A 24954-nucleotide genomic window follows, 5' to 3' on the forward strand; every position below is an offset into this window, starting at 1 on the left:
CTGGGGGGTGGCACAGGTGGGGACAGGGCTCATGGCCCCTCCCCGTGGCTCCCTGCAGGCCTGCTGGTGCTGAAGGACCTGGGCATCCAGGTGGACAGGTACATCGCCTCCGAGGTGTGCGAGGACTCCATCACCGTGGGCATGGTGAGGCACCAGGGCAAGATCATGTACGTCGGGGACGTCCGCAATGTCACCCAGAAACACGTACGTCCCCTGCTGCCCCTTCTCCTCCTGAGCCCCTCCCTGCCAGCCCCGCAGCCCCCCCAGGGCTGCCACAGCTCCAGGAGTGTTTGAGCAACGCTCCCAAGCCCAGGGTGGGAGTGTCAGGGTGTCCTGTGCGTGGCCAGTGACTCAGTGTCCTGGTGGTGGGTCCCATCACGCTCCAGGAGCCACTATCAGGCCCCCTGTCCCCCAGGCTGTGGCAGCACCTGGCTCACCTGAGGTCTCCTTTCCCTCTTGCAGATACAGGAGTGGGGCCCCTTCGATCTGGTGATTGGGGGCAGCCCCTGCAACGACCTGTCCATCGTCAACCCGGCCAGGAAGGGTCTCTACGGTAGGAGAGGGCTGGGGCTCCACGGGGTGGGGGCCGGCCCCCCAGGGCTGACAGAGACCCCCAGCCCTTAGCCCAGCCCCATGTCTCTCCCCTCAGAGGGCACCGGGCGCCTCTTCTTTGAGTTCTACCGCCTGCTCCACGAAGCCCGGCCCAAGGAGGGCGACGACCGGCCCTTCTTCTGGCTCTTTGAGAACGTGGTGGCCATGGGGGTGAGCGACAAGAGGGACATCTCGCGCTTCCTGGAGGTCAGTGCCCGCCTGGGCTCACCCCACGGCAGCCCTGGGGACCCCCAGCTCCCACCCCACAGCAAGGGGAGCTGCCCAGCCCCGCTGACCTTTCCCTCTGTCCCTCCCTCAGTCCAATCCCGTCATGATCGATGCCAAAGAAGTGTCTGCAGCGCACCGGGCACGGTACTTCTGGGGGAACCTGCCCGGCATGAACAGGTAGGTGAGAGCAGCACAAAGCCGAGCCCCTGGCCTGGCTCTGGGAGGGTGGGCTGCACTCCTGGCTCATCCCTCAGCCCACAATGTGGCTCTGGGGATCCTCTGACCCTGGTCAGTGCTGGGCGAGAGCAGGAGCCTCACAAAGAGGTGATGGCACACCCTAGAAAGCTGTGGTGGTTCTCCCATGGGAGTGGCTGGTCCTGTCCCAGCTCTCCTGGGCTGGAGGGGTGGCACTAAGTGTCCTTTGTGTCCCTCCTGGATGCTGGCCGTGGTGGCCCACAGCCAGTGGCCACAGATGGGCTCCCACAGGAATTGGCTGCTTCTTGCCCATCACCTCCCACAGACCCCCAGAACAGCCGTGGCCACCTTGTGACCCCCTCAACCCCCAGCTGGAGACCTGCCCTGTGCCCGTGGTGGGGGACAGTGTGGGGACACAGCTCTGCCACCCCCTGCCCACCCTCTCTCCCCCCCAGGCCACTCGCATCCACTGTCAACGATAAGCTGGAGCTGCAGGAGTGCTTGGAGCACGGCAGGATAGCAAAGGTCAGCCTGGGCTGGGGGCTGAGGGGCTGAGGGGGTGCCTGAAGGGACAGGGCGGGGGTTCCAGTGCTGCCAGCAGCAGTCCCAGGCTCCCTGGGGCACAGGATGAGGGGTTCAGGGAGGGATGGATCAGTGAGGGTTCCCAGGCCTTGGGTGCTGAGGGGGTGCCTGAAGGGACAGGATGGGGGTTCCAGTGCTGCCAGCAGCAGTCCCAGGGTCTCTGGAGCACAGGTGGGGGGTTCAGGAGGGATGGATCAGTGGGGGCTCCCAGACCTTGGGTGGTGGGGGGCTGAGGGGATGTCTGAAGGAATAGGACAGGAGTTCCAGTGCTGTCAGCAGCAGTCCCAGGCTCCCTGGGGTGCAGGATGGGGGGGTTCAGGAGGGATGGATCAGTGGGGGTCTCCCTCCCGGTGTCCCGGGGGCTCCATCCCAGCCCAGCCTGACCAGCCCTTGCCTCCTGCAGTTCAGCAAAGTGCGAACCATCACCACTCGCTCCAACTCCATCAAGCAGGGCAAGGACCAGCACTTCCCCGTGTTCATGAACGAGAAGGAGGACATCCTGTGGTGCACGGAGATGGAGAGGTACCACCGCGGGGGGAACCGCCTTGCCGAGTCCCGCCCACGGCCCGCCCCTGACCCCTCCCCATCCCGTGTCCCTCCCGCAGGGTGTTCGGGTTCCCCGTGCACTACACGGACGTGTCCAACATGAGCCGCCTGGCCCGGCAGAGACTGCTCGGCAGGTCCTGGAGCGTGCCGGTCATCCGCCACCTCTTCGCGCCCCTGAAGGAATACTTTGCCTGCGTTTAGAGATGGGCAGGAACTGGTCACACAACGGAGCGAGTCGGAAACAAAACCCATCCACGCCAAGAGAAGTGAACACACGGAATGAGAGAAGAGTCAGCACCCAGAAGAGAGACGGGATTTCGCAGCCCGACGGGAACCCAGCACACACGTCTCCCCGAGCGAAAAAAAAGGGGTCGGTGTCCTCTCCGGAATTTCCCAGGATCAGCTTTAGCTATTTAAAAAAAAAACACAAACAAAAAAAAAAACCACAGGAAGCAAACAAACAATGAAGCCGGCATACGCAAACAAACAGCGACGAAAAGGAAACAAAAAAAAAAGAAAAAGAAAAGAAACCAAAACCTTTTTTTTTTTTTTTTTTTTTTGAGTTTTTTATTTTGTTTTATTTTTATTTTTTGGGTAACCTTTTTTTTTTAATTTTTCCGCTCTTTTCTGGCTGGGTTTTCCTGTCGGTTTGGTTTCCACTTCTCGGAGCAGCAGCGGGGCGAGACGAGCCGCCGTCGCCAGCGCCGCCGCTCTCGGAGAGGGGGGGAAACGGCAGCAGGAAAGGAAAGCCCAGCCTGGAGAGAGGCGGAGGCACAAAGGAGAAGCCGCTCTGCTCCGAGACCCGCTCCGAGACCGCTCCGCTCCGTCCGCGCCGGCCCCGGCCCGGCCCCGGCCCCGGCAGCGCCCGGCGGCTCCAGCGCCCGGCGGCTGAGCCTCGCTCTGTTCCACCAGCACCGCTCTCCGGTGACATGGAGCCGACCCCGGCAGGGAGGCCGGGGACACACACACCACACACACACCTTTTCTACAGTATTTTGGGTGCCTAAACCACATTTGGAAACCTTGAAGAGAGCAGATCCTAGAAGCCGCTGTTACCTCTTGTTTACAGTTTATATATATATGATAGATATGAGATATAGATATATATATATATAAAAGGTACTGTTACTACTGTACAACCTGACTTCATAATGGTGCTTTACACAGCGGGGTGAGTCGAGACATCAGCTTCCACGTTGCCTTACGTGCCGGGCCTTTCCGAGCGAGCGGCAGGGCCGGGGCGGCCGGGCGGAAGCGTCTCCATCCCGAGTCATGCAATAACCTTTTTCTGTCCCGAACGGAAGCGCCTCGGCAGTGCACCCCCTGCCCCGCCGGCGCCACCCCACAGCGTACTGGTGCTCTTCTGCGTACGTGGCGTCCGGCAGGGCCGGTGCCGGCGTCCCCCGGTGCCCCGGCGGCAGCACCGGGGGGGTTCTGCCCCCCTGGCCGTACCCCTGCCCACCGGGGCGGCGTGGGGCACGGTGCTGCGGACAGGCTCCGGCCGAGGGCGGCAGCAGGGGACGCCGGCGGGGCAGGGGGGCACGGAGCGGTGCCGGAGCGCGGCCGGGGCGTTTTCCGGCATGGCACGGGGATGGCTGCGGGTCCCGGACCCTGGTGCTACATCCGCGGGGCCGGGCTGGCGGCAGGAGGGCGATGTCCCGGTGAGCCGGGACGGGACCCCCCCGGCGGCGTCACCGCGGCCCCGCCGGGCCATCGCTCCCCTGCCCCACGCGTGGTTTGGAGCGAGCGTGTCCCCTCGGTGCCCCGCGTGGGGTGGCCCCGTGCCCCTGCTGGGGGTGACGGGTGCCCGCGGGGACACCGTGGCGTTGGTGGCGGTGTCGGTGGTGGTGGCAGCCGCGGTGTGACGGAGCGCAGGCAGGTGCTGGCAGTGCAGTGCAGTGGAATGCAGTGCAGTGCAGTGGAATGCAGTGCAGTGCAGTGGATGGTGCTACTGGTCTGGCGGCCGCGGTGCCGCAGGGTCCGGCCCGGTGCAGCCCCGGTGCCCGCGGGGAGGCCGGACCCGGTGTGGCAGGGACTGGTGCTAGGGCACGGGGAGGCTCCCGGGGGGCCCGTCGCTGTCTCTTCTCTAACTGTGAAAGGTGCGGGTTCGGGGCCGCGCTCGCTGCGGGGTGCTGGCTAATGGCAGCGAGCCGCGGCCCGCCGGGTGCTGGGACCGACGGCGGCGGGGCTGGCCAGGGGACCCCCACCTCCCCTCCCTCCTGGTGCTACTGGGGGGCTTGGGGGCCCCTCTGGGTGCGGGGGGCACGGGCAGCTGGGCAGGCACAGGTGGCCGCGGTGGGGGCACCGCGGGGCCTGGCTTTGCCGGGGAGTGAAGGTGATGAGGTGGGAGGGAGCCGGCCCCGGGCTCTGGGCTCTGCTCGCTCCCGGGGCTGGCTGGCACAGGATGGCACAGGGCTGCTGCACCAGGCACTGGTCCTGCCTGCTGCTGGCTGAGCCCGTGTGGCCTCTCCACCCCGTCTGTGGGGCTGGCGTGGCCCTGAGGATCCTGTGTGGGGCACTGCGAGTCCTGCACGGCCCTGCAGCACCGCTGCGGGTCCTGCATGGCTCCGTGCCGTTGGCTGTGGGTCCTGCATGGATCCACACTGCTGGCTGTGGATCCTGCACGGCCCCACTGACCTGGGTGCGAGTGCTGCATGGCCCTGCAGTGCTGTTTGCAAGCCCTGCAATGCTGATGGCAGGCACTGCATGGCCCCACAGCATCGTTTTGTGGGTCCTGCACGGCCCTGTGGCACTGGGTGCTGATCCTGCATGGCCTTGAGGTGCTGGGTGCTGGTCCTGCACGGCCCTGCGACGTTGTTGACAGGTCCTGCACGGCTCTGTGGCACTGGGTGCACGGTCCTGCAGCCTCTGGGTGCTGGTCCTGCACAACCCCGTGGCGCTGGGTGCTGACCCTGCGTGGTCCTGCAGCCTCTGGGTGCTGACCCTGCGTGGCCCTGCAGCTCCGGGTGCCGGTGCTGCCCCGTCCTGTGGCACCGTCGGCGGGTTCTGCAGGGCCACGCGCTGGGTGTGGGGGTCCCAGCAGGACCCCCGGGGCCGCCCCGGCTCAGCCCAGCCCCGCAGCTCTTCCTGGGACCCCCCTGGCCCTGCTGCACCTTTGGGGGCTGGGTCCCAGCGGGTGCTGCGGCGCCGGTGCCGGTGGGAAGCAGGTTCCTGCTGGGAACAGGTGCCGGCGGCGGTGGGGGGACCGTGGGGATGCCTGGGGCAAGAAGAGTTCAGTTTTTAATGTACCCGACTCACGTCTTTTTTTAAAAACAACCAGACAAATTCTGTTGCACAGCCCTAGACGAAAACTCAAAAAAAAAAAAAAAAACAACACAGAAAGGCCTAAATTCCTTAAGATCCGCCGAGGGAGTGGGGACAAACACGGTGCTAAAACATTTTATTAAAAATATATATTGTTAAATTAAGTCTGCTGTCTGGACAATGACTGTTTTGTTTCTCGTAGTGGAGTTTCAAAGAGCACTATTATTTTACTCTTATATATTATTATTAAAAAAAAAAAAAACAAAAAAGAAAAAAGGCATTTTAACTTTGTACTTGAAAACTAAATGAGAGATTTCATGTGTTTTAGCCTAGACATTGAAGTAGCTGACGCTTAACTATTTGTGGGAATCATGTACTCATCATCCCGAGGAATACGCGCGTAGAGCTGGTACCCTCCTCCTTCCTCCCTTTGATTTGGCGCCGCCGCGGCCGCCCCGGCTGCTCTCCCTCCCCTTTTTCCCCAGCCCCAAACCCCCCTACCCCACCCCAGATTTATTTTCTACTTCTCTCTCTATCTCTCTCTCTCGGTTCGTTGCCCCCGGTTTTTTTTTTTTTTGGGTTTTTTTTGTTGGTTTGTTTTTTTAGGGTCGCTTCTCTATTTATTGCCGCTGAACTGTGCATTTCACGGCCGGAGGTGCCGCGGGCGCCCGGCGCTGTTGTATCTGTGTGAGTATTGCTCGTGACATAGCTGTTCTGAACTAATAAAGGTCAATGCGTGCAGCAGATGTAGAAAGTCTGTCCGTCCCGCTTCCATCCCATCCTCCTTTTCTTTATTTTTATTTTTTATTTTTTTTCTTTCTTCGGTGCCCAGAAGAGTATAATACAGACGAGCTCCTTTCTAATGTACTTGTGCTGGAGAACACTTGAATAAATGTCCTGTTTTGTGCAAAAAAAAAAAAGAGAAAAAAAGAGGAAAAAAAAAAAAAGAGAGAAAAAAAAAAAAACCTTCTCTGTGTGGTTGTGTGGTCTGTCCTGGTGGTGGGGCCCTGGTGGCTTTGGGGTCTGGGGGGACAGTGGGGTCCCAGGGCAGGTGCTGAAATCCAAATGTGTGGGGTGATCCCAGCACCAGTGGTGGGAGTTCAGGTGGTTGTGGAGTCCTGGAGGGCACTGGGCTCCCTGGGGGTGGTGGGGTCCAGGTGACAGTGGGGTCCCAGCCCTGAGGAGTTTGGGTTCCCAATGAGCAATGGGGTGCCAGGGGCTCCCAGGGGTGGGGACTGTGGGTTCCCAATGAGCAATGGGGTGCCAGGGGCATCCCAGCGGTGGGTTCCCAATGAGCAATGGGGTGCCAGGGGGGTCCCACCTGTGGGGCTGTGGGTTGAGCCCAGCTCTCTTGGGGCACTAAGGGGCTGCAGAGCCCCCAACAAAGTGGGAGCTCCCCATTTCTGCCTCGTGAGCCGTGGGTCAGGAAACTGCCTGGTGCAGCTCCTGCCTCAGTTTCCCCTCTGGCTGAGCAGTGCCAGGTGACAATCCTGGGGCCTCCCCCAGTGGCAGCCTCCAGGGTGGCGGGGCCTGGAGCGTGGTTGGGTTGGTGGGTGGGCACGGAGTGGGCAAACAGTGGCTGTGACAGGTGTGACAGCTTGGGGGCCGTGCAGGACGGTGCCACAGGACACTGTGCCAGGGTCCCTGGGCTGCTGAGGGCCATGGAAACCTCACAAAGGACAAACAGGCCAAGTGCTGGTGCTGCACCTGGGCTGGGACAACCCCCGGGATCAATCCAGGCTGGGGCATGAACAGATTCAAGAGCAGCCCTGGGAGAGGAAGGAGGTGGGTGGGAGGCTGGACAAGCCCAGCTCAGAACCCCCAGTCCTGGGCTGACCCCCCACCCCAGCAGGGGCAGCAGGAATGGGGGGACTGTGCCCCTCTGCTCTGGTGAGACCCCAGCTGCACATCTGCCCCAGCCCTGGGGCCTGTCCTGAGCTAAAGACCACAAGTGTCTGTCTCCAACACTGTCAGGCCTATAGGAGGGAGGATTTAATGACAGGAAGGTGCCAATTCCAGGCCTGGAAGAGGCAAGATCCGGTTGGCACATCCTGGTTTAACCTGCCCAGACAAAATTTCCCCACTGTGGCGGTGTGTGGAGAGAAGCAAATGCTCATACACGGGTCAGTCAACCAGCCCAGGTCATGGACAGAGGCAGCTGTGAGCACCAGTGGCCTCCCAAACCTCCCAAATATGCCTTGTGGGTACCTGGGACTGGGACTGGATAAACTGGAACTGCTGTCCAGGTGTGAAGAAGATAAATCCAATGATCCCAAACCTAGGGCGAGCTGACAAAGCTTGGGAAGAAGGATGCGCCACTGGGAGGGAGTACCAAGGATGAAGAACTCACCAGCCACAAGGACATTCAGCAGAAGCCCCAAGATAAGGAAGAAACTGATAAAACCAGCTGGGGAACGGAGCAGAATCAGCTCCAGCAGGGGAAAGGGTCACCCAGCAGGGGCAGGTTGCCACCACTGACTCATGGCCCAGGGACCCACAGATCCAAAGGGAGAGTAACAGAGTGTGGGGATAATTAGCATGAGGCAAAGCACATGTTTAACCAGTGGAAGGTGGACTACTAATTAATGAGACCTGTATAAACTGTAGCCAATGACACTGATTTGTTTGCTAAAAAAAACCCAAACAACTTTTTTTTTGTACAAAAAGTGAAAAGATTTGATAGCTGGGACAGGGCTTTGTGGATCAGCCCCTTTTCTGTGCACAGCTACAAACCAGGACCCCCATCCCACAAGGGTGAAGGAGCAAGGGGACAGGGCTGGACCCACAGGTGGAACTCTCTCTCTCTCTCTCTCTCTTTCCCTCTCCACTTTCCCATTTCTATCTACCTCACATTTATTATTAAGTTAAATCCATATTGTTGACTTTGGCAAAGGGTCTCCTTTGCAACTTAATTCAGGCAGAGGCACCTCTCACTAATTGGACCTTAACAAGACAAAGAGCACAAGGCCCTGGAGCTGCTGGAGAGAGTCCAGAGGAGCCCCGGAGCTGCTCCAGGGCTGGAGCCCCTCTGCTCTGCAGCCAGGCTGGGAGAGCTGGGGGGGCTCCCCTGGACAGGAGAAGGATCCAGGGAGAGCTCAGAGCCCCTGGCAGGGCCTGAAGGGGCTCCAGGAGAGCTGGGGAGGGGCTGGGGACAAGGGACAGAGGGACAGGACACAGGGAATGGCTTGAAGCTGGAAAAGGGGAGATTTAGCTGGGATTTTGGGCAGGAATTGTTCCCTGGGATGGTGGGAAGGGGCTGGAATGGAATTCCCAGAGCAGCTGTGGCTGCCCCTGGATCCCTGGCAGTGCCCAAGGCCAGGCTGGACACTGGGACAGTGGGAGGTGTCCCTGCCAGGGCTGGGGTGACACTGGGTGGGATTTAGGGACCCTTCCCACACAGATCTGTGGCTGTGATGACCAAAGGTGTGCAGAGCTGTCCCCGTGGCCCAAGGGCAATTCTGCTGCAGCAGGACCGAGCCCAGCTGGAGAAGGGACCAAGAGGGACACGACAGGGACAAATGTCACAGGCTGCCCTGGGGAAGGAGGAGCCCCTGGCAGGGACATGGGCTGGGGCAGCTCTGGGGGAAGGACCTGGGGGTCCTGGCAGGGACAGAATGAACTTGTGCCTCTAACACAGCAAAGCCTCAGAGACACCAAAGTGCTCAGGACCTGGCAGGGTGGGGCAGTGCCTGGGGACAGGGGGGACAACAGGGATGGGATGATGGGATGGGATGGAATGGGATAATGTGATGGATGGGATGGGATGGGATGGGATGATGGGATGGGATGGGAAATGGACATCAGGCTGGGGATGAAGCAGGAGGTCCCCCCAGCCCCGTGTCCCCCCAGCTCCAGCCCCACAGGCCCAGGGCCTCACCCATCCCCCCAGTGCCACCAGCAGCCAGGCTGCTCCCAGGGGGGGAATGGGGACAGCCCCCCGTGGGTGTCCCGGGGGTGTCCCGGGGGTGTCCCGGGGGGGTCCCGGGGCTGTCCCGGGGGTGTCCCGGGGGGGTCCCGTGGGTGTCCCGGGGGTGTCCCGGGGGTGTCCCGGGGGGGTCCCGTGGGTGTCCCGGGGGTGTCCCGGGGGGTTCCCGTGGGTGTCCCGGGGGTGTCCCGGGGGTGTCCCGGGGGGGTCCCGGGGCTGTCCCGGGGCTGTCCAGGGGGTGTCCCGGGGCTGTCCAGGGGGTGTCCAGGGGGTGTCCAGGGGGTGTCCAGGGGTGTCCCGGGGGTGTCCCGGGGGTGTCCAGGGGGTGTCCAGGGGTGTCCCGGGGGTGTCCAGGGGGTGTCCAGGGGGTGTCCCGGGGGTGTCCCAGGAGTGTCCCAGGGGATGTCCCAGGGGTCACCGGGGGTCACGGGGGTCTCGGCGCGCGCTCCGTCACCACGACAACGGCGCGTGCAGGTGCCGCGCGGGGGGGGCGTGGCCCCGCACCCTGGCCCCGCCCCCTCCGCCTGTCACTCAAGCGGCGCGCAGCCCACCCTGCTGGGGGCTCGGCCCCGCCCCCCGGGCGGCAGGACGGGCTCCCATTGGTCCGGGCGCGGCCAGGCCCCGCCCCCGCGGCGCAGGTTGGGCTGAGGGGCGAGCGCGGCCCCGGGAGCGGCGCCGGCAGCGGGAGGAACCGGCGGGGCCGGGCGGGGCCGGGCGGGGCCGGGTTTGGCTTTTCCTTGCCCGCAGCGGCGGCCCCGGGCTCGATATCGCGGCGGGTCGGACAATCGCGACAGGTGCGTGCGTGTGGACGGGCGCGATTGAACGGGCGAGATGGAGATGGAGATGGAGGATGCAGGAGGAGATGGAGGATGGAGGGTGGAGGGGATCCCCCGCCGTCCCCGCCCGGGCCCCTCGCGGGTGTCGCCCCCGGGCAGAAAAGCCGCCGCCCGCCCATGGCGACACACCTGTCGCGACAGGGCGATGGTGTCGCGACAGCGCGCGGGGTTGGGCTCGGCGGGGGGCGATGCTGCTCCGCCCCGAGCGGGCCCGGCTCCCCTGTCGGGGCCTGTCGCGATGGGAGCGGGGCGGCGGGGGGCCCGGGGAGCCCGGGGCGGGGGGCTCGGGGGGCTCGGGGACCCCAGACCCGCCTCATTGTTCCCCGGGGCTCCCGGGCGGCCCCGCCCCGGCTCGGAGCATCCTTTGTGCTGGGCGGCCCCGGCTTTGTCTGCGGAGCCGCCGCGGGCCGGGGACACCGGGACCCCCCGGGGGGCTGGAGCCTGCGGGGGACCCCCCGGGCCGTGCCTGGGACCCCCGGACCCCGCACCGGGACCTGCGGCAGCGGCACCGCCCCCGGGCCCGGCCCAGCCCGGTTTATCCCAGCCCGGTTTATCCCGGTCCAGCCCGGCCCAGCCCGTACCGGGACCCTCCGCAGCGCCCCCCGCCCGCTCGGGCGTGGCCGGGCCGGGCCCGTTCTGTTCCCGTTCCCGTTCCATTCCTGTGCCGTGCCGTTCCGTGCCGTTCCGGGCCGGGCCGGGCCGGGCCGGGCCAAGGTGCCCGCGGGGACAAGGAGCATCCCGGGCCCGCAGCGTCCCGGGCTGGGCGGTGCCGGCTCTGCCCGAGCATCCTCCGCCCCAACAGCCCGGGCGGTGCCTGGGGGCTCCGGGGGGCGCTCGGTGGGACCCCGACCCCAGCAGGAGCCAGGACAGGGACAGGGAAAGGCAGAGCAGGGCTGGGGGCTCGGGGGTCTCAACCCCCACACCCGCTCCGGGGCATCCCCAGGCGGACAGCGGGGCCCACCCAGGTGGGGACGGGCGGGGGTCGCGGGGCGGGGTCCCCGGAGTGGCGGTGACCGAGCCCGGGGTGACAAAGGGGGCTCAGGGGTCTCACGGTGGGCTCGGGGTGGGATCAGGGTGGGCTCAGGGTGGGCTCGGGGGTCTCAGGGTGGGCTCGGGGGTCTCACGGTGGGCTCAGGGTGGGCTCGGGGGTCTCACGGTGGGCTCAGGGTGGGCTCGGGGGTCTCGCCGCGCAGACAAAGCGGGGGGCGCTCGGGGCCCGGCACACACAATGCCGCAGCCCCGCACAAAGGCCCCGCAGACCCCAACAGGTGCCCCCGGCAGCCCCCGGCGGGCCCGGTCCCTTTGTCCTGCGGGGTCACAGCTGTCCCCGCTGGCCCCGCTGTCCCCGCTGGCCCCGCTGTCCCCGCTGTCAGGGCTGGGGGCGCCCCGAGCCCCCCGAACGGCCGCCCCGCTTTGTGTGCGGGAACCGCCGGGGTGGCCCAGCCCGGGGGGCTGCGGGGGGGCTGGGCGGGGGTCCCGGGGTCCCCTGCTGGTGCTGCTGCCCCCCCGCGATTCTGCCCGGCCCCGGAGGGAGGAGCCCGGTGTCCGGCACAGGCTCGGGCCACCGCCCTGGGGCGGCTGGAACGGGCAGGGGCCACCGGGGCTGCTCCACCGCGGCCCGGGCGGGGACAGAGGGGCAGAGCCCGGGGGAGGCTCGGTCTGGGCTGGGGGGGCACTGCTGGGAGCTGGGAGTGAGCTGGGGACACTGGTGTGAGCTGGGGGAACAGTGGGAGCACTGGAGTGAGCTGGGGACACTGGTGTGAGCTGGGGGACAGTGGGAGCACTGGGGGGTACAGTGTGAGCTGGGGGGGCAGTGGGAGCACTGGGGGGGCAGTGGGAGCACTGGGGGGACAGTGGGAGCACTAGGGGGACAGTGGGAGCACTGGGGGGACAGTGGGAGCACTGGGGGACAGTGTGAGCACTGGGGGGACAGTGGGAGCCCTGGGTGTGTTCTGGGGACAGTGGGGGTGCAGTGGGGCCCCCGCTGTGCCAGGCTGTGCCATCCAGCGCTGGGCACGGGCCTGGCGGCCTGGGGACATCAGGGCCTTGCCGTGGGCGGTGCAGGGGGTGGCAGTTCCTGGGGATGGGGTGGAAAGGTGCCTGGAGCAGTGGCACAGGGGCGGCGCGGTGGCGGCAGCGTGGGCGGCTCCAGGGTGGCCAGGACAGCACAGGAGCTGCCAGCCCTTCTCTGGGCCAGCCCACGCTGGTGCCCCCAGCAGTGCCCTGTCCCCGTGTCCCCCCCTGCCGTGCCCACAGCCCCCCTGCCCACCCAGAGCAGCCCCTGTGCCCCGTGTTCACGGTGCTGGGGCTGCAGCACTCGCGTGTTCCGTGCTCCAGATCCGTCAGCACAGCCTGCTTTCATCTCGGGAGAGACAAGCTGCCTCCCTGCAGCCCCTGTGCTCTGTGCCCCCTCCCCCTGCAGCCCCCCTGCCCTGTGCCCCCTCCCCCTGCAGCCCCCCTGCCCTGTGCCCCCCCCTGCAGCCCCCCTGCCCTGTGCCCCCTCCCCCTGCAGCCCCTGTGCCCCCTCCCCTGCTCTGTGCCCCCTCCCCCTGCCAGCCCCTGTGCTCTGTGCCACCCCCCCCCTGCAGCCCCTGTGCCCTGTGCCACCCCCCCTGCAGCCCCCCTGCCCTGTGCCCCCTCCCCCTGCAGCCCCTGTGCTCTGTGCCCCCTCCCCCTGCAGCCCCTGTGCTCTGTGCCCCCTCCCCCTGCTCTGTGCCCCCTCCCCCTGCAGCCCCCATGCCCAGCCCAGCCCTGCTCCAGGGGGCCAGGGGCTCACAGGGACACTGTGGTGGGGGCACTGTGGGCACCAGCTCGTCCCCTCTGGTCTCACCCCACCGAGGATGATCTCTGCCTTGTGTTTTGTTCCTGGTGCCAGTCAGGGCAGGCCCTGCCCGGTGTGGGGCTCAGGGAGCCCTTGGCAGGGCTGACCCCCTTGTTCCTGCCGTCCCCCTCACCCCTGACAGTGCAGCTCTGTGCAGACACCCCCAGCCCACCCCTCCCGTGGGGCAGCAGTTCCCCTGTGCCTGAGGCAGGGCTGAGGGCAGGAGTGGGCACAGGAGCCCTCAGTGCCCCCGTGGCCTGGCGTGCTGCTCGAGGCCACTGCCACCCCTCCTCTGTCCCCTGGGGTCCCCCAGCAGTGTCACAGCTGCACATGCCAGTGACATTCCCCAGGGGGGGCAGGACCCCGGCAGCTGCTCCTGCTGCTCCGTGCGAGGTCAGGGCACCAGGACACGGCACCAGCTGGCACTGGGATCACCATGGCAGCCCCTGTGCAGCCCAGGAAGAGATTCTGGTCCCCCTCCCCAGTGCAATGATGTCCCTGGGAACAGCCACCTGTCCCCACCCTGCAGCTGCAGTGGCCTGGGAATGCCCAGCTGCCACAGAGCCCGGCCCAGCCTCACGGCCACCACGGCTCCTGGTTCCTGAGCAGGCATTTGCTGCCCAGCAGGTGCTGGGATGGGCTCTGGGGATCCCTGGCACAGCTCAGGACAGTCCCCACTGTCAGCACCCGGCACACAGCGGGGCTGTGGCAGCACCAGCCACCCCTTGCCACAATGTCCCTGCCCCAGCAGCAGCAGCAGCCTCTGCCCGTGGCTCAGCTCTGGCCCCAGAGGGCCTGTCCAAGGCTCTGGGCACCCCGGGCTTGGGTGGGCAGCAGGGGGTGGGCAGCAGGGGCTGTTCCCACAGCCCTGCTCGGTGTCAGTGACACCAGACTGCCCCACGCTGCCCCTGTGGGTGCCTGGGGCTCCATCTGGGCCCTGCAGTGGGGTCTCTCTGCAGTCAGGACTCTGGTTTGGGGGGCTCTGGTGGGGTCCCAGCCCCCGGGTGGGCACAGCCAGCACTGCTGTCCCTGCTCTGGTGGGTCGATGGTGTTTGACCTTCACCAAACGACTCATTGATCGTGTCTGGGGGTGCCCCTCGCTGCCGGGGGCTCGGGCAGGGCTGAGGGAGGGTGGGGGGCTCAGACAGGGCTGAGACAGGGCGGGGGGCTCAGGCAGGGCTCAGGCAGGGCGGGGGGCTCAGGCAGAGCCGGCACCTCCTGGGGCTGTGGGCAGAGAGCCCAGGGGGTGACGCCAGCCCCGGTGCTGTCCATGCCAGCCCTGGTCACTCACAGGGACAATGGGCAGCCTGGCCCGGGCGTGGGTGCTGTCACTGTGTGGGGACGCCCAGCAGTGTCCCCAGTGTGGCAGTGGAGGGTGGCAGGGGTGGGGTCTGGATGTTCCAGGTGCCGGGGGGTGACAAAGGCCGAGTGCTCAGCCTGGAGTCCCTGGGGCTCCTGGCAGGGAGACAGCCCCAGCTCTGTGCCAGGGCCTCCTCTCCTCTCCTCTCCTCTCCTCTCCTCTCCTCTCCTCTCCTCTCCTCTCCTCTCCTCTCCTCTCCTCTCCTCTCCTCTCCTCTCCTCTCCTCTCCTCTCCTCTCCTCTCCTCTCCTCTCCTCTCCTCTCCTCTCCTCTCCTCTCCTCTCCTCTCCTCTCCTCTCCTCTCCTCTCCTCTCCTCTCCTCTCCTCTCCTCTCCTCTCCTCTCCTCTCCTCTCCTCTCCTCTCCTCTCCTCTCCTCTCCTCTCCTCTCCTCTCCTCTCCTCTCCTCTCCTCTCCTCTCCTCTCCTCTCCTCTCCTCTCCTCTCCTCTCCTCTCCTCTCCTCTCCTCTCCTCTCCTCTCCTCTCCTCTCCTCTCCTCTCCTCTCCTCTCCTCTCCTCTCCTCTCCTCTCCTCTCCTCTCCTCTCCTCTCCTCTCCTCTCCTCTCCTCTCCTCTCCTCTCCTCTCCTCTCCTCTCCTCTCCTCTCCTCTCCTCTCCTCTCCTCTCCCCTCGGGCGGGGTTGGGGGGCTCAGGGACCCCCGGCCCGGGGGTCTCCCGGCGCTCACCCCCCGCCTCTGCCCCGCAGCACCATGATGGCCAACGCGGCCACCATGAGGATCCTCATCAAGGGGGGGAAGGTGGTCAACGACGACTGCACCCTCGAGGCCGACGTTTACATCGAGAACGGCATCATCCAGCAAGTGGGGCGGGAGCTGATGATCCCGGGCGGGGCCAAGGTCATCGACGCCACCGGCAAGCTCGTCATCCCCGGCGGCATCGACACCAGCACCCACTTCCACCAGACCTTCATGAACGCCACCTGCGTGGATGATTTCTACCACGGCACCAAGGTACCCCGGCCCTGCCTGGGCTCTGGGGGCTCCCTGGGGGCTCCCCGGGGCACGGATTGGTGCAGGCAGCTCCCAGCTCTCAGCCCCGGGGGCATCCCAGGAGCATCAGCTCATTCCCAGCACCATCAGCTCCATCCCAGCCCCATCAGCTCCCTCCCAGCCCCATCAGCTCCATCCCAGCACTATCAGCTCATTCCCAGCCCCATCAGCTCCATCCCAGGAGCATCAGCTCCATCCCAGCCCCATCAGCCCCATCCCAGCCCCATCAGCCCCATCCCAGCCCCACCAGCCCCATCCCAGCACCATCAGCCCCATCCCAGCCCCATCAGCTCCATCCCAGCCCCATCAGCTCCCTCCCAGCATTGTGCCATGGCACTGCCTGTCCCCGTGTCCCCATCCATCACTTCTCCTCGCTGTGACAATCCCTCCTCCCACACCGGGCCCGTGGCAGCCTGTGCCAGCTCGGGGACCCTCTGCCCTCCCGGTGGCTCTGTGTGCTGAGAGCTGCTGCCTGAGAGTCGAGGGCCCAGCACAGGATTGTCCCTGCACTTGTCCCACACAGAGCAGGCATTGTGCCGGGCCAGCGCTGGCCGTGCCTGTCCCCAGGGTGTCCCCAGGGTGTCCCCAGGGCAGGGGGCTCTGCCTGTCCCCAGGGTGTCCCCAGGGCAGGGGGCTCGGTGGGGTGCTGGAGGGAAGGGGCCCACGGGCGCCAGGCCTGCTCCCTGTCCCTGTCACCCGCCTCGTGGCACCCGAGAGGCCGATGGCAAAGGAGCTTTGGGGATTAGCGGGGCCGGGTGAGCCGGGGACACTGCACCGCCGCCCCCGCCCCCCGCGGGCCCCTCCCTCACCGGGCTCCGTGCCAGGGGGGCACCGGGTCCCTCAGCACCCCAAACACAGGGCGGGGGGCCGGGGGGGCGGTGGGTGCCCCGGCGGTGGCAGGACGGGGCTCTCCAGATGTGTCACAGCCCCAGATGTGCTGCTGCAGGCGGGCAGGGCCAGGGGGGTGCGGGGGTCCCCCGACTGCACCCAGGACCCCCCATATGTCTGTGGGCAATGCCCAAACGTGTCCACCCCCCCGGGAGCTCCCCTGGCTCAGGGCAGGGCGGGATGGGCTCCAGCAGTGAGGGGGGGGATAAATAAACCCTGACCCACCGCCCACCGCGGCCCCTGTGCCCGCAGGCAGCGCTGGTGGGGGGCACCACCATGATCATCGGCCACGTCCTGCCCGACAAGGACACGTCGCTGCTGGACGCCTACGAGAAGTGCCGCAGCCTGGCCGACCCCAAGGTGTGCTGCGACTACGCCCTGCACATGGGCATCACCTGGTGGGCGCCCAAGGTGAGTCCGGGGCGGCCCCGGGAGCAGCTGCCGGGGCTAATTCCCCCCCCGCCCCGCTGATCCTGATCCCATTAGCCGCTCGGGGGGCGGGCTGAGCCCCCAGGATGCCTTTTGAGCTGCCCTGAGCCGGGCTCAGCGGGGCAGGGGCTCAGGGGGGCCCTGTGGAGCTCAGCCCCTCACCGGGGCAGGGGAGGTGCTGCTGCTGCCCCATGGAGGGGAGCAGGGTGCCCAGGGCTGGTGGTCCCAGCCTCGGGGGACCCCAGCCCACAGCAGGACCCCCGTGGGGGCGGCAGGCAGGGTTGGAGAGCAGACCCCGTCCCACGGCACGCTCAGCCCCTGCAATCCCCTCAAAGCTGCTGCACTGGGATCAGAGCTGGCTCCCGGCTGTGCTGCAGGGACACCCCAGCCCTGACCCCCCTCCAGCAGAGCAGGGGCAGGGGGATGGAGCGGGCACCCCCTGGGGACAGGAAAATCCCCTCTGCTCCCCCCCAGCATCTGTCACTCCCCACATCACCCACAAATCCACGTCCCCTGTCCCCAGGGGGTGGCTGGGGAGAGCTCCCACTCTGATCCCGCTCCCGATGCAGGTGAAGGCAGAGATGGAGACGCTGGTGCGGGAGAAGGGGGTGAACTCCTTCCAGATGTTCATGACCTACAAGGACCTGTACATGCTGCGGGACAGCGAGCTCTACCAGGTCCTGCGCGCCTGCCGCGACATCGGCGCCATCGCCCGCGTCCACGCCGAGAACGGGGAGCTGGTGGCCGAGGTGAGGGCAGGGCGGGGGGCTGCGGTGGGCTCCCAGCTGGGGCGGCAGCACGACCTTCACCCTGACCCCCCCAAATTCCCCAGGGAGCCAAGGAAGCTCTGGATCTGGGCATCACGGGGCCGGAGGGCATCGAGATCAGCCGGCCTGAGGAGGTAGGTGATGGCAGTGTCACCGTGTCACCGCAGCAGTGACACGGGATGTGGCTGGGATGGCCCAGGACAGCCATGTGGCTGCCACCACCCATCCTGTGTCACCCCCACGCCCGTTGGTGCCACCGCTGTGTGTGTCACCTGTGTCACCACCGGCTCTCCCCGCAGCTGGAAGCGGAGGCCACGCACCGTGTCATCACCATCGCCAACCGGGTGAGTGGTCCCGAGCACCGCCCGGCTGGGGGAGAGTGTGCCAGTCCTGTGGGGGTCCCTGTGCCTCAGAAAGGGGGCAGGAACCCCCCAGGGAGCTGGGCTACCATGGGGACAGCAGCTCTGACCCCTCTCCGCAGACCCACTGCCCCGTGTACCTGGTGAACGTCTCCAGCATGTCCGCAGGGGACGTCATCGCCGCTGCCAAGATGCAAGGTAGGGGACACGGGGGGGACACGGGGGGGGACACGGGGGGGACCTGCCTTCCCAGCACACCTGTGGGCACGGGGCACCTGGGTGGGTACAGACACACCCATGGGCACAGGACACACCTGAGCTCTGGGGAGGTTTGGGGCTTGGAGTGGTGTGGACGTGGATTGTGGGGCTGTGGACATGCAGAGACACACGGGCAGGAACAGACACACGGGCACAGGAACTCGTGTGGGGCCGTGCCCTGGCACAGGTGAGCACACCTGGGATACACACAGGTCACACATGGGCACAGGAACTCGTGTGGGGCTGTGGGACTGTGCCCCAGCACAGGTGAGAACACCTGGGCCCCAGCTCTGCTTGTGCACATGGGACACACACAGGATACACACAGGTTACACACATGTTGCACACAGCACACACAGGACACACATAGGTCATACACATGGGACACACAGATCACACACAGGTCACACACACAGGACACATGGGACACAGGTCACACATGGGACACACACAGGTCACACACAGCACACAACATGAGCACACACAGGTCACACACACAGGACACACACAGCACACACATGAGCACACATGAGCATACACAGGTCACACACACACACAGGACACACATGGGACACACACAGGTCACACACACAGAACACACATGAGCACACATGGGACACACACAGCACACATGGGACACACACAGCACACACAGGTCACACACACAGGTCACACACATTTTGCACACACAGCACACATGAGCACACACAGGACACACACACAGGTCACACACAAAACACACATGAGCACACACAGGACACACGCAGCACACATGGGACACACACAGGTCACATACAGCACACATGGGACACACACAGCACACACATGAGCACACACAGGTCTCACACACACAGGACACACATGAGCGCACACAGCACACACACGAGCACACATAGGTCTCACACACACATAGGACACACACAGGTCACACACACCACACACACGAGCACACACAGGTCACACACACACAGGTCTCACACACAGGTCACACACAGCACACACACGAGCACACACAGGTCACACACACACAGGTCTCACACACAGGTCACACACAGCACACATGGGACACACAGGTCACACACAGCACACATGGGACACACACAGCACACACATGAGCACACACAGGTCTCACACACACAGGACACACATGAGCACACACAGGACACACATGAGCACACCCAGGACAGAGGGCTCACACCCCGATGGGAACACGGGCACGCTGACACAGACAGTGCACACACGTGTGCCCCTCGCACGCCCGCCTGTTGCACACGCGTGTGCCTCCCCCTGGCAGGGAAGGTGGTGTACGCAGAGACGACCACAGCGCACGCCACGCTCACGGGGCTGCACTACTACCACCAGGACTGGTTCCACGCCGCCGCCTACGTCACCGTGCCGCCGCTGCGCCTGGACACCAACACCTCTGCCTACCTCATGAGCCTGCTCGCCAAGTGAGGCCTGCCCCGGGCCCCTCGGCCTGCCCTGGGCACCCCACCCTGCCCTGGGCCCCTCTACCTGCCCCGGGCCCCCCTGCGTGCCCCACGGGGACCCCTGCCTGCCCCACAGGCACCCCTGCCTGCCCCACAAGCACCTCTGCCTGCCCCAGTCACCTCTGCCTGTCCCAGGCATCCCTCCCTGCCCTGGGCACCTCTCCCTGCCCCCTGGGCACCCCCTCCCTGCCAGCCACCCTCACCGGTGCTATCTGGGCATCCTGATGTCCCACCCTGAGGGCCACCCTGACCAGCTGTGCATTGCCCCAGGCACTCTGCTCCCCTGGTGCTGTGGCCTTGAGGCACCCCATCCTTTGGGCACCCCACATGGTGGGCACCAGGCTGACTGTGCCTCACTGCCTGGGCACTGTGCACCCTTGGGGACACGCTCTGTGGGTGCTGAACTCCCCGAGTACTCACTGAGCACCTGGACAGTGGGTGCTCCACTTCCCCATTCCCTGCATGGGTGCTCCTTTCCCTGGGCACCCTGTTCTCCAGGCACCCCATGGTGTGGGTGCCCCATTCCCTGGGCACTGAGCTCCCCAGGCACCCCATGGCAGGGGTACCCCCTTCCTTGAGTTCTGGACACCCCATGGCAGGGGTACCCCCTTCCCTGAGTTCTGGACACCCATTGCAGGGGTACCCCCTTCCCTGAGTTCTGGACACCCCATGGCAGGGGTACCCCCTTCCCTGAGTTCTGGGCTCCCTGGGCACCCCATGGCAGGGTTATCTCCTTCCCTGAGTTCTGGGCTCCCCGGGCACCCCATGGCAGGGTTATCTCCTTCCCTGAGTTCTGGGCTCCCCGGGCACCCCAAGCAGCCCTGGCAGTGCCATCCCCCACCCTGCTGTGTCCCCCCACAGTGACACATTGAACATCGTGGCCTCGGACCACCGGCCCTTCAGCACCAAGCAGAAGGCCATGGGCAAGGAGGACTTCACCAAGATCCCCCACGGTGTCAGCGGGGTGCAGGACCGCATGAACATCATCTGGGAGCGCGGTGTGGTATGGCACTGCTGCCCTCGGCGCGGGGCTGGCCCTGGGGGCTCACAGTGGGACATCCCATGAGCTGTTCACCCCCCTGGCATGAGGGTGGTGGGCAAGGAGCTCCCCAGAGCACCCCAGTGGGTCCTGGCCGGGATCCTGACCCCACAACACGCCTGGGAATTTTGGGAGAGACTTGGGGGTGGCCGGGAGTGACAAGCCCAGCACATCCTCACCCCATTCTGGTGGCAGGTGGGGGGCAAGATGGACGAGAACCGCTTCGTGGCCGTGACCAGCTCCAACGCTGCCAAGATCCACAACCTGTACCCCCGCAAGGGCCGGATCATCCCCGGCGCCGACGCCGACATCGTGGTCTGGGACCCCGAGGCCACCAAGTAGGTGACAACCCTTGGCTGGTGGGGAAGCTGGGGACGGGCTCCCTGTGCCCCCCAGCACCCACTGACCACCCCTTGTCCCCCTGTGCCCAGGACCATCTCTGCCAGCACCCAGGTGCAGGGCGGGGACATCAACCTGTACGAGAACATGCGGTGCCACGGGGTGCCGCTGGTCACCATCAGCCGCGGGCGCGTGGTCTACGAGAACGGCGTCTTCATGTGCGCCGAGGGCACCGGCAAGTTCTGCCCGCTGCGCTCCTTCCCCGACGTCGCCTACAAGAAGCTGGTGCAGCGGGAGAAGGTGTGGGGCCGTGCCGGGGCCGGGACACCGTGGGGGACAGGGATGTGCCAGGCTGGCTGCCCCAGGGGGCAGGGGATGGTGGCTGTGACAGGGGAGGGGGTATAAATTCCCTCTCCTCCTGGGGGCTTTGGCCAGCTCAGTTATTAGGAGGATTTGGAGAGAATTATACCAAGGACGAGGTGAGATATCTCAGAAGAGGCCCTTTCCCCAGGACATTTGTCCCAGGTGTTTATTCTTCGAGTTTCCAGGGGGGAAAGAGAGAGAACAAAGGAAGGGGAGACAATTTACAGCCTCCAGCTCAGAGGAGAGACAGCTGGACCACAGGCAGTGGGGTCAGAGAAGGAAGGAAGGGTCACTCTGAGTGGTCAGGGACTCCAGGGGGTCAGGAGGGAGAAACCATTTCCCCAGAGAATTACAACAGGAGGGTCTGTGCCAGGCCGATGGCACCGTGTGACAGGAGCACCGAGCAGGGGACAAGGGCTCCTGAGGGTCACTGTGTGTGACAGAGGACCCTCCCCTGGGTCTTTCCACCACGCTGGCAGTGCCAGGGGCAGTTGTCCCCACACTTGTGTGGCCCGTGGCCATTTCCAGGCATGTGCTGAGCATTGAGGCTCCCCGTGCCCCCTGTCCAGGCTCTGCCCTTTGCTGCCCCCCCCAGGGCAGCCCCACAGCCCACGGTGGCCCCGGGACAGGGACAGGTGTGGCCAGGACAGGGACAGGTGTGGCCGGGGCAGGGACAGGTGTGGCCAGGACAGGGACAGGTGTGGCCGGGGCAGGGACAGGTGTGGCCAGGACAGGGACAGGTGCACCAGGACAGGGACAGGTGTGGCCGGGGCAGGGACAGGTGTGGCCAGGACAGGGACAGGCATGGCTGGGACAGGGACAGGTGTGGCCAGGACAGGGACAGGTGCACCAGGAGAGGGACAGGCGTGGCCGGGGCTGCCCAGCGGGGACACCCAGGAGCTCTGGCTGTCCCTGTCCCCCTGTGCCCCGGGCTGTGGCTGTGGGGGACAGGCTGGGGACAGCGAGGGGAGGGGGCTGCCAGGGGCTCTGTCACTGTCACTGATGGCAGCACCGGGGCGCTTGTGGGGAGCTCTGTGTGCTGGGGGTGGGCACAGGGCACGGCTTTGGCTTTGCTTGGCTTTGCTTTGCTTCACCTGCGGGACGGGGCGAGGGGCTGCTCTGCCAGGGCCCCCCCCCTGCCCCTGCCCCTGCCCTGGCACCACTTGGCACCGGGAGCGCCCCCAGCCCGCCCAGCACCTCTCCGAGCGCCCCCTCCCCAGTGGAGCCCCCTCCCCAGTGACAGCCCCCTCCCCAGTGACAGCCCCCTCCCCAGTGACAGCCCCCTCCCCAGTGGAGCCCCCTCCCCGGTGACAGCCCCTCCCCAGTGGAGCCCCCTCCCCGGTGGCAGCCCCTCCCCAGCCCCAGCATGGCCCTGCCCTGCCCTGCCCTGCCCGGCCGATCCGCACCCCGCTGTGCCATCCCAGGGGGTCTCCTCCCCTCGCCCCCGGCCCGCGGGCGCTGATGCTCTCTCCGCTCTCTCCGCTCTCTCTCGCTCCCGGCAGAGCCTGAAGCTGCGGGGTGTGGACCGCACCCCGTACCTGGGGGACGTGGCCGTGGTTGTGCATGCCGGGAAAAAAGAGACGGGGACGCCCCTGGCCGATACGCCCACCCGGCCGGCCACGCGGCACGGGGGCATGAGGGACCTGCACGAGTCCAGCTTCAGCCTGTCCGGTAAGAGCGGGACCCCCGGGGCTGCAGCGGGGCGCTTGGCCCCCCCGGGGGGTCCCCGTTACCCCCGACCCCCCCCGAGTGCCACCGCAGGGTGTCCTGTCCCCCCCTCCCCTCCCCCAGGGCTGTCCTGTCCCTCCCCTCCCCCCCCCAGGGCTGTCCTGTCCCCCCCTCCCCTCCCCAGGGCTGTCCTGGTGTCCCTCCCCCGCCCAGGGCTGTCCTGTCCCCCCCTCCCCTCCCCAGGGCTGTCCTGGTGTCCCTCCCCTCCCCAGGGCTGTCCTGTCCCCCCTGTCCCGGCTGTCCCCATCACCCCGCAGGGCGTTCCCGCTGCCATCACCCCAAGGCGCCCCGATGATCCCGCACCCCAAGGTGCAGCCCCCCCTCCTCCCGGGGCAGGGGCCGTGGCAGAGCAGGGAGCTGCCCCCAGCGCTCGGGTCTGCAGCCCCCCGCCCTCGCCCCTCCCTCCGGCGTGTGGCTGCTCTGGCTGCGCTCGGGGGGGCTGGGGGGCAGAGCGTGGGGCAGGGGGAGCCTGGACCCTGCACAAGGCGGGGCTGGGAGGGGCTGGTCAGTGCTGGTCAGTGGTCAGCGCTGGTCAGTGGGCAGGGCTGGTCAGTGGTCAGCGCTGGTCAGTGGTCAGCGCTGGTCAGTGGTCAGTGGTCAGGGCTGGTCAGGGCTGGTCAGTGGTCAGGGCTGGTCAGCGCTGGTCAGCGGTCAGCACTGGTCAGCGGTCAGCACTGGTCAGTGGTCAGCACTGGTCAGTGGTCAGCAGTGGTCAGTGCTCCCCAGGTGCAGCGCAGCCGGGTGGGAGAGGGGGGACACGGAGCCCCCACACGGAGCCCCCACAGCCCCCGCCGTGTTGGGGTCCCAGGGGGGTCACAGAGCTCCCCCTGTCCCCCCCGTACTGCGGTCCCAGGGGGTCTCAGAGCTGTGCCCCCCGCCCCCGCCCACCGCCCGTTGTCCGGCAGGTTCTCAGATCGATGACCACGTTCCAAAACGAGCCTCGGCCCGGATTCTCGCTCCCCCCGGGGGCCGGTCGAGCGGCATCTGGTAGAGCCGGGGACGCGTCCCCCGAGTGAGGAGCGGGCGCCCCCCCAGCGCCCCCGGGCCCGGCTCCGGCGGGGGTCCCCTGGCCGCGGGGGCCCCGCCCGGTCCCTCCCCCGCTGCCGGCGGGGCCGTGCCGGCGGCGGGGCCGTGCGCGGGGGGCCGGGGGCCGCGGAGGGCCGGGGGCGGCGGGTGTGCCCCCCCCCGGCCCTTTTCTGTTTGCACGTTGGATTTGGATCAGTGAATTTTTGACTTGTTTGTGCATCACGTGGAAATACTCTGAAGTGGTTTGTGTCACTAGCGTAGGGGAGACAGGGACCCCCTCCCCACCCTCCTGTCCCGTCCCTGAACCCCAGCCCTGAGCCTCACCACCATCCTGATCCCCATTCCTGCCCCATCCCTGCCCCATCCCTGAACCCCTGCCCCATCCCTGCCCCACACCGCCATCCTGATCCCCATTCCTGAACCCCAGCCCTGAGCCACATCACCATCCTGACCCCCCTTCCTGCCCCGTCCCTGAACCCCAGCCCTGAGCCACACTGCCGTCCTGAGCCCCATTCCTGCCCCATCCCTGCCCCACATCGCCATCCTGACCCCCATTCCTGCCCCAGCCCTGCCCCACCCCTGCCCCACACCACCATCCTGACCCCCATTCCTGCCCCACCCCTGAACCCCATCCCTGAACCCCATTCCTGAACCCCAACACACACCGCCATCCTAATCCCCAGCCCTGAACCCCAGCCCTGAGCCTCACCACCATCCTGAGCCCCATCCCTGAACCCCAACCCTGAACCCCTGACCCACACCACCATCCTGATCCTTATTCCTGCCCACATCCATCTCCTCATTCCTGACCCCCATCCCTGCTGCTGTCCTGCCCTCCCTGAACCCACTCACCGTCCCTGGCCCCATCCCCATTGCTGTTCTCCATCAGCACTGCCCCATTCCCATCCCTGCAC

The 24954-nt window shown here is 66.2% G+C and overlaps 2 protein-coding genes across 3 annotated transcripts in view; both read left to right on the forward strand.

Annotated features, from left to right (window-relative positions):
- Nucleotides 1–3474, forward strand: part of DNMT3A (DNA methyltransferase 3 alpha) — a gene marked incomplete at its 5' end in the record, with an annotated part of 34342 nt that extends 30868 nt beyond the window's left edge. For both annotated transcript variants that reach the window (XM_083857521.1, XM_083857522.1), the window contains 7 exons: nt 59–204; nt 463–553; nt 650–798; nt 911–996; nt 1470–1539; nt 2000–2118; nt 2202–3474. In XM_083857521.1, the coding sequence (XP_083713647.1) occupies nt 59–204; nt 463–553; nt 650–798; nt 911–996; nt 1470–1539; nt 2000–2118; nt 2202–2343 (803 nt within the window). In that variant the 3' untranslated portion in view covers nt 2344–3474. The remainder of the gene's footprint in view (nt 1–58; nt 205–462; nt 554–649; nt 799–910; nt 997–1469; nt 1540–1999; nt 2119–2201) is intronic.
- A 4549-nt stretch (nt 3475–8023) lies between these two features.
- On the forward strand, nt 8024–24041 carry DPYSL5 (dihydropyrimidinase like 5). The gene is made up of 13 exons (XM_083857413.1): nt 8024–8194; nt 15051–15315; nt 16495–16653; nt 17241–17420; nt 17504–17572; nt 17738–17782; nt 17920–17995; nt 19350–19506; nt 20407–20548; nt 20780–20922; nt 21016–21223; nt 22789–22957; nt 23920–24041. The coding sequence occupies exons 2-13, from the start codon at nt 15055–15057 to the stop codon at nt 24003–24005; spliced, it is 1695 nt and encodes a 564-aa protein (XP_083713539.1). The 5' UTR covers nt 8024–8194; nt 15051–15054; the 3' UTR covers nt 24006–24041.
- The last annotated feature ends 913 nt before the right edge of the window (nt 24042–24954 follow it).

Source organism: Zosterops lateralis (genome assembly GCF_965231275.1).
Source record: "Zosterops lateralis genome assembly, chromosome: 3".
In the NCBI taxonomy this organism is placed as follows: Eukaryota; Metazoa; Chordata; class Aves; order Passeriformes; family Zosteropidae; genus Zosterops; species Zosterops lateralis.

What these genes read in the sequence shown, in the direction of transcription:
- DPYSL5 (XM_083857413.1), top strand. Translation starts at nt 15,055, where the DNA reads ATGATGGCCAACGCGGCCACCATGAGGATCCTCATCAAGGGGGGGAAG. An exon ending in CTCATGAGCCTGCTCGCCAA is followed by an intron (nt 19,507 to 20,406) that starts GTGAGGCCTGCC and finishes GTCCCCCCACAG; the next exon opens with TGACACATTGAACATCGTGG. An exon ending in TCATCTGGGAGCGCGGTGTG is followed by an intron (nt 20,549 to 20,779) that starts GTATGGCACTGC and finishes TTCTGGTGGCAG; the next exon opens with GTGGGGGGCAAGATGGACGA.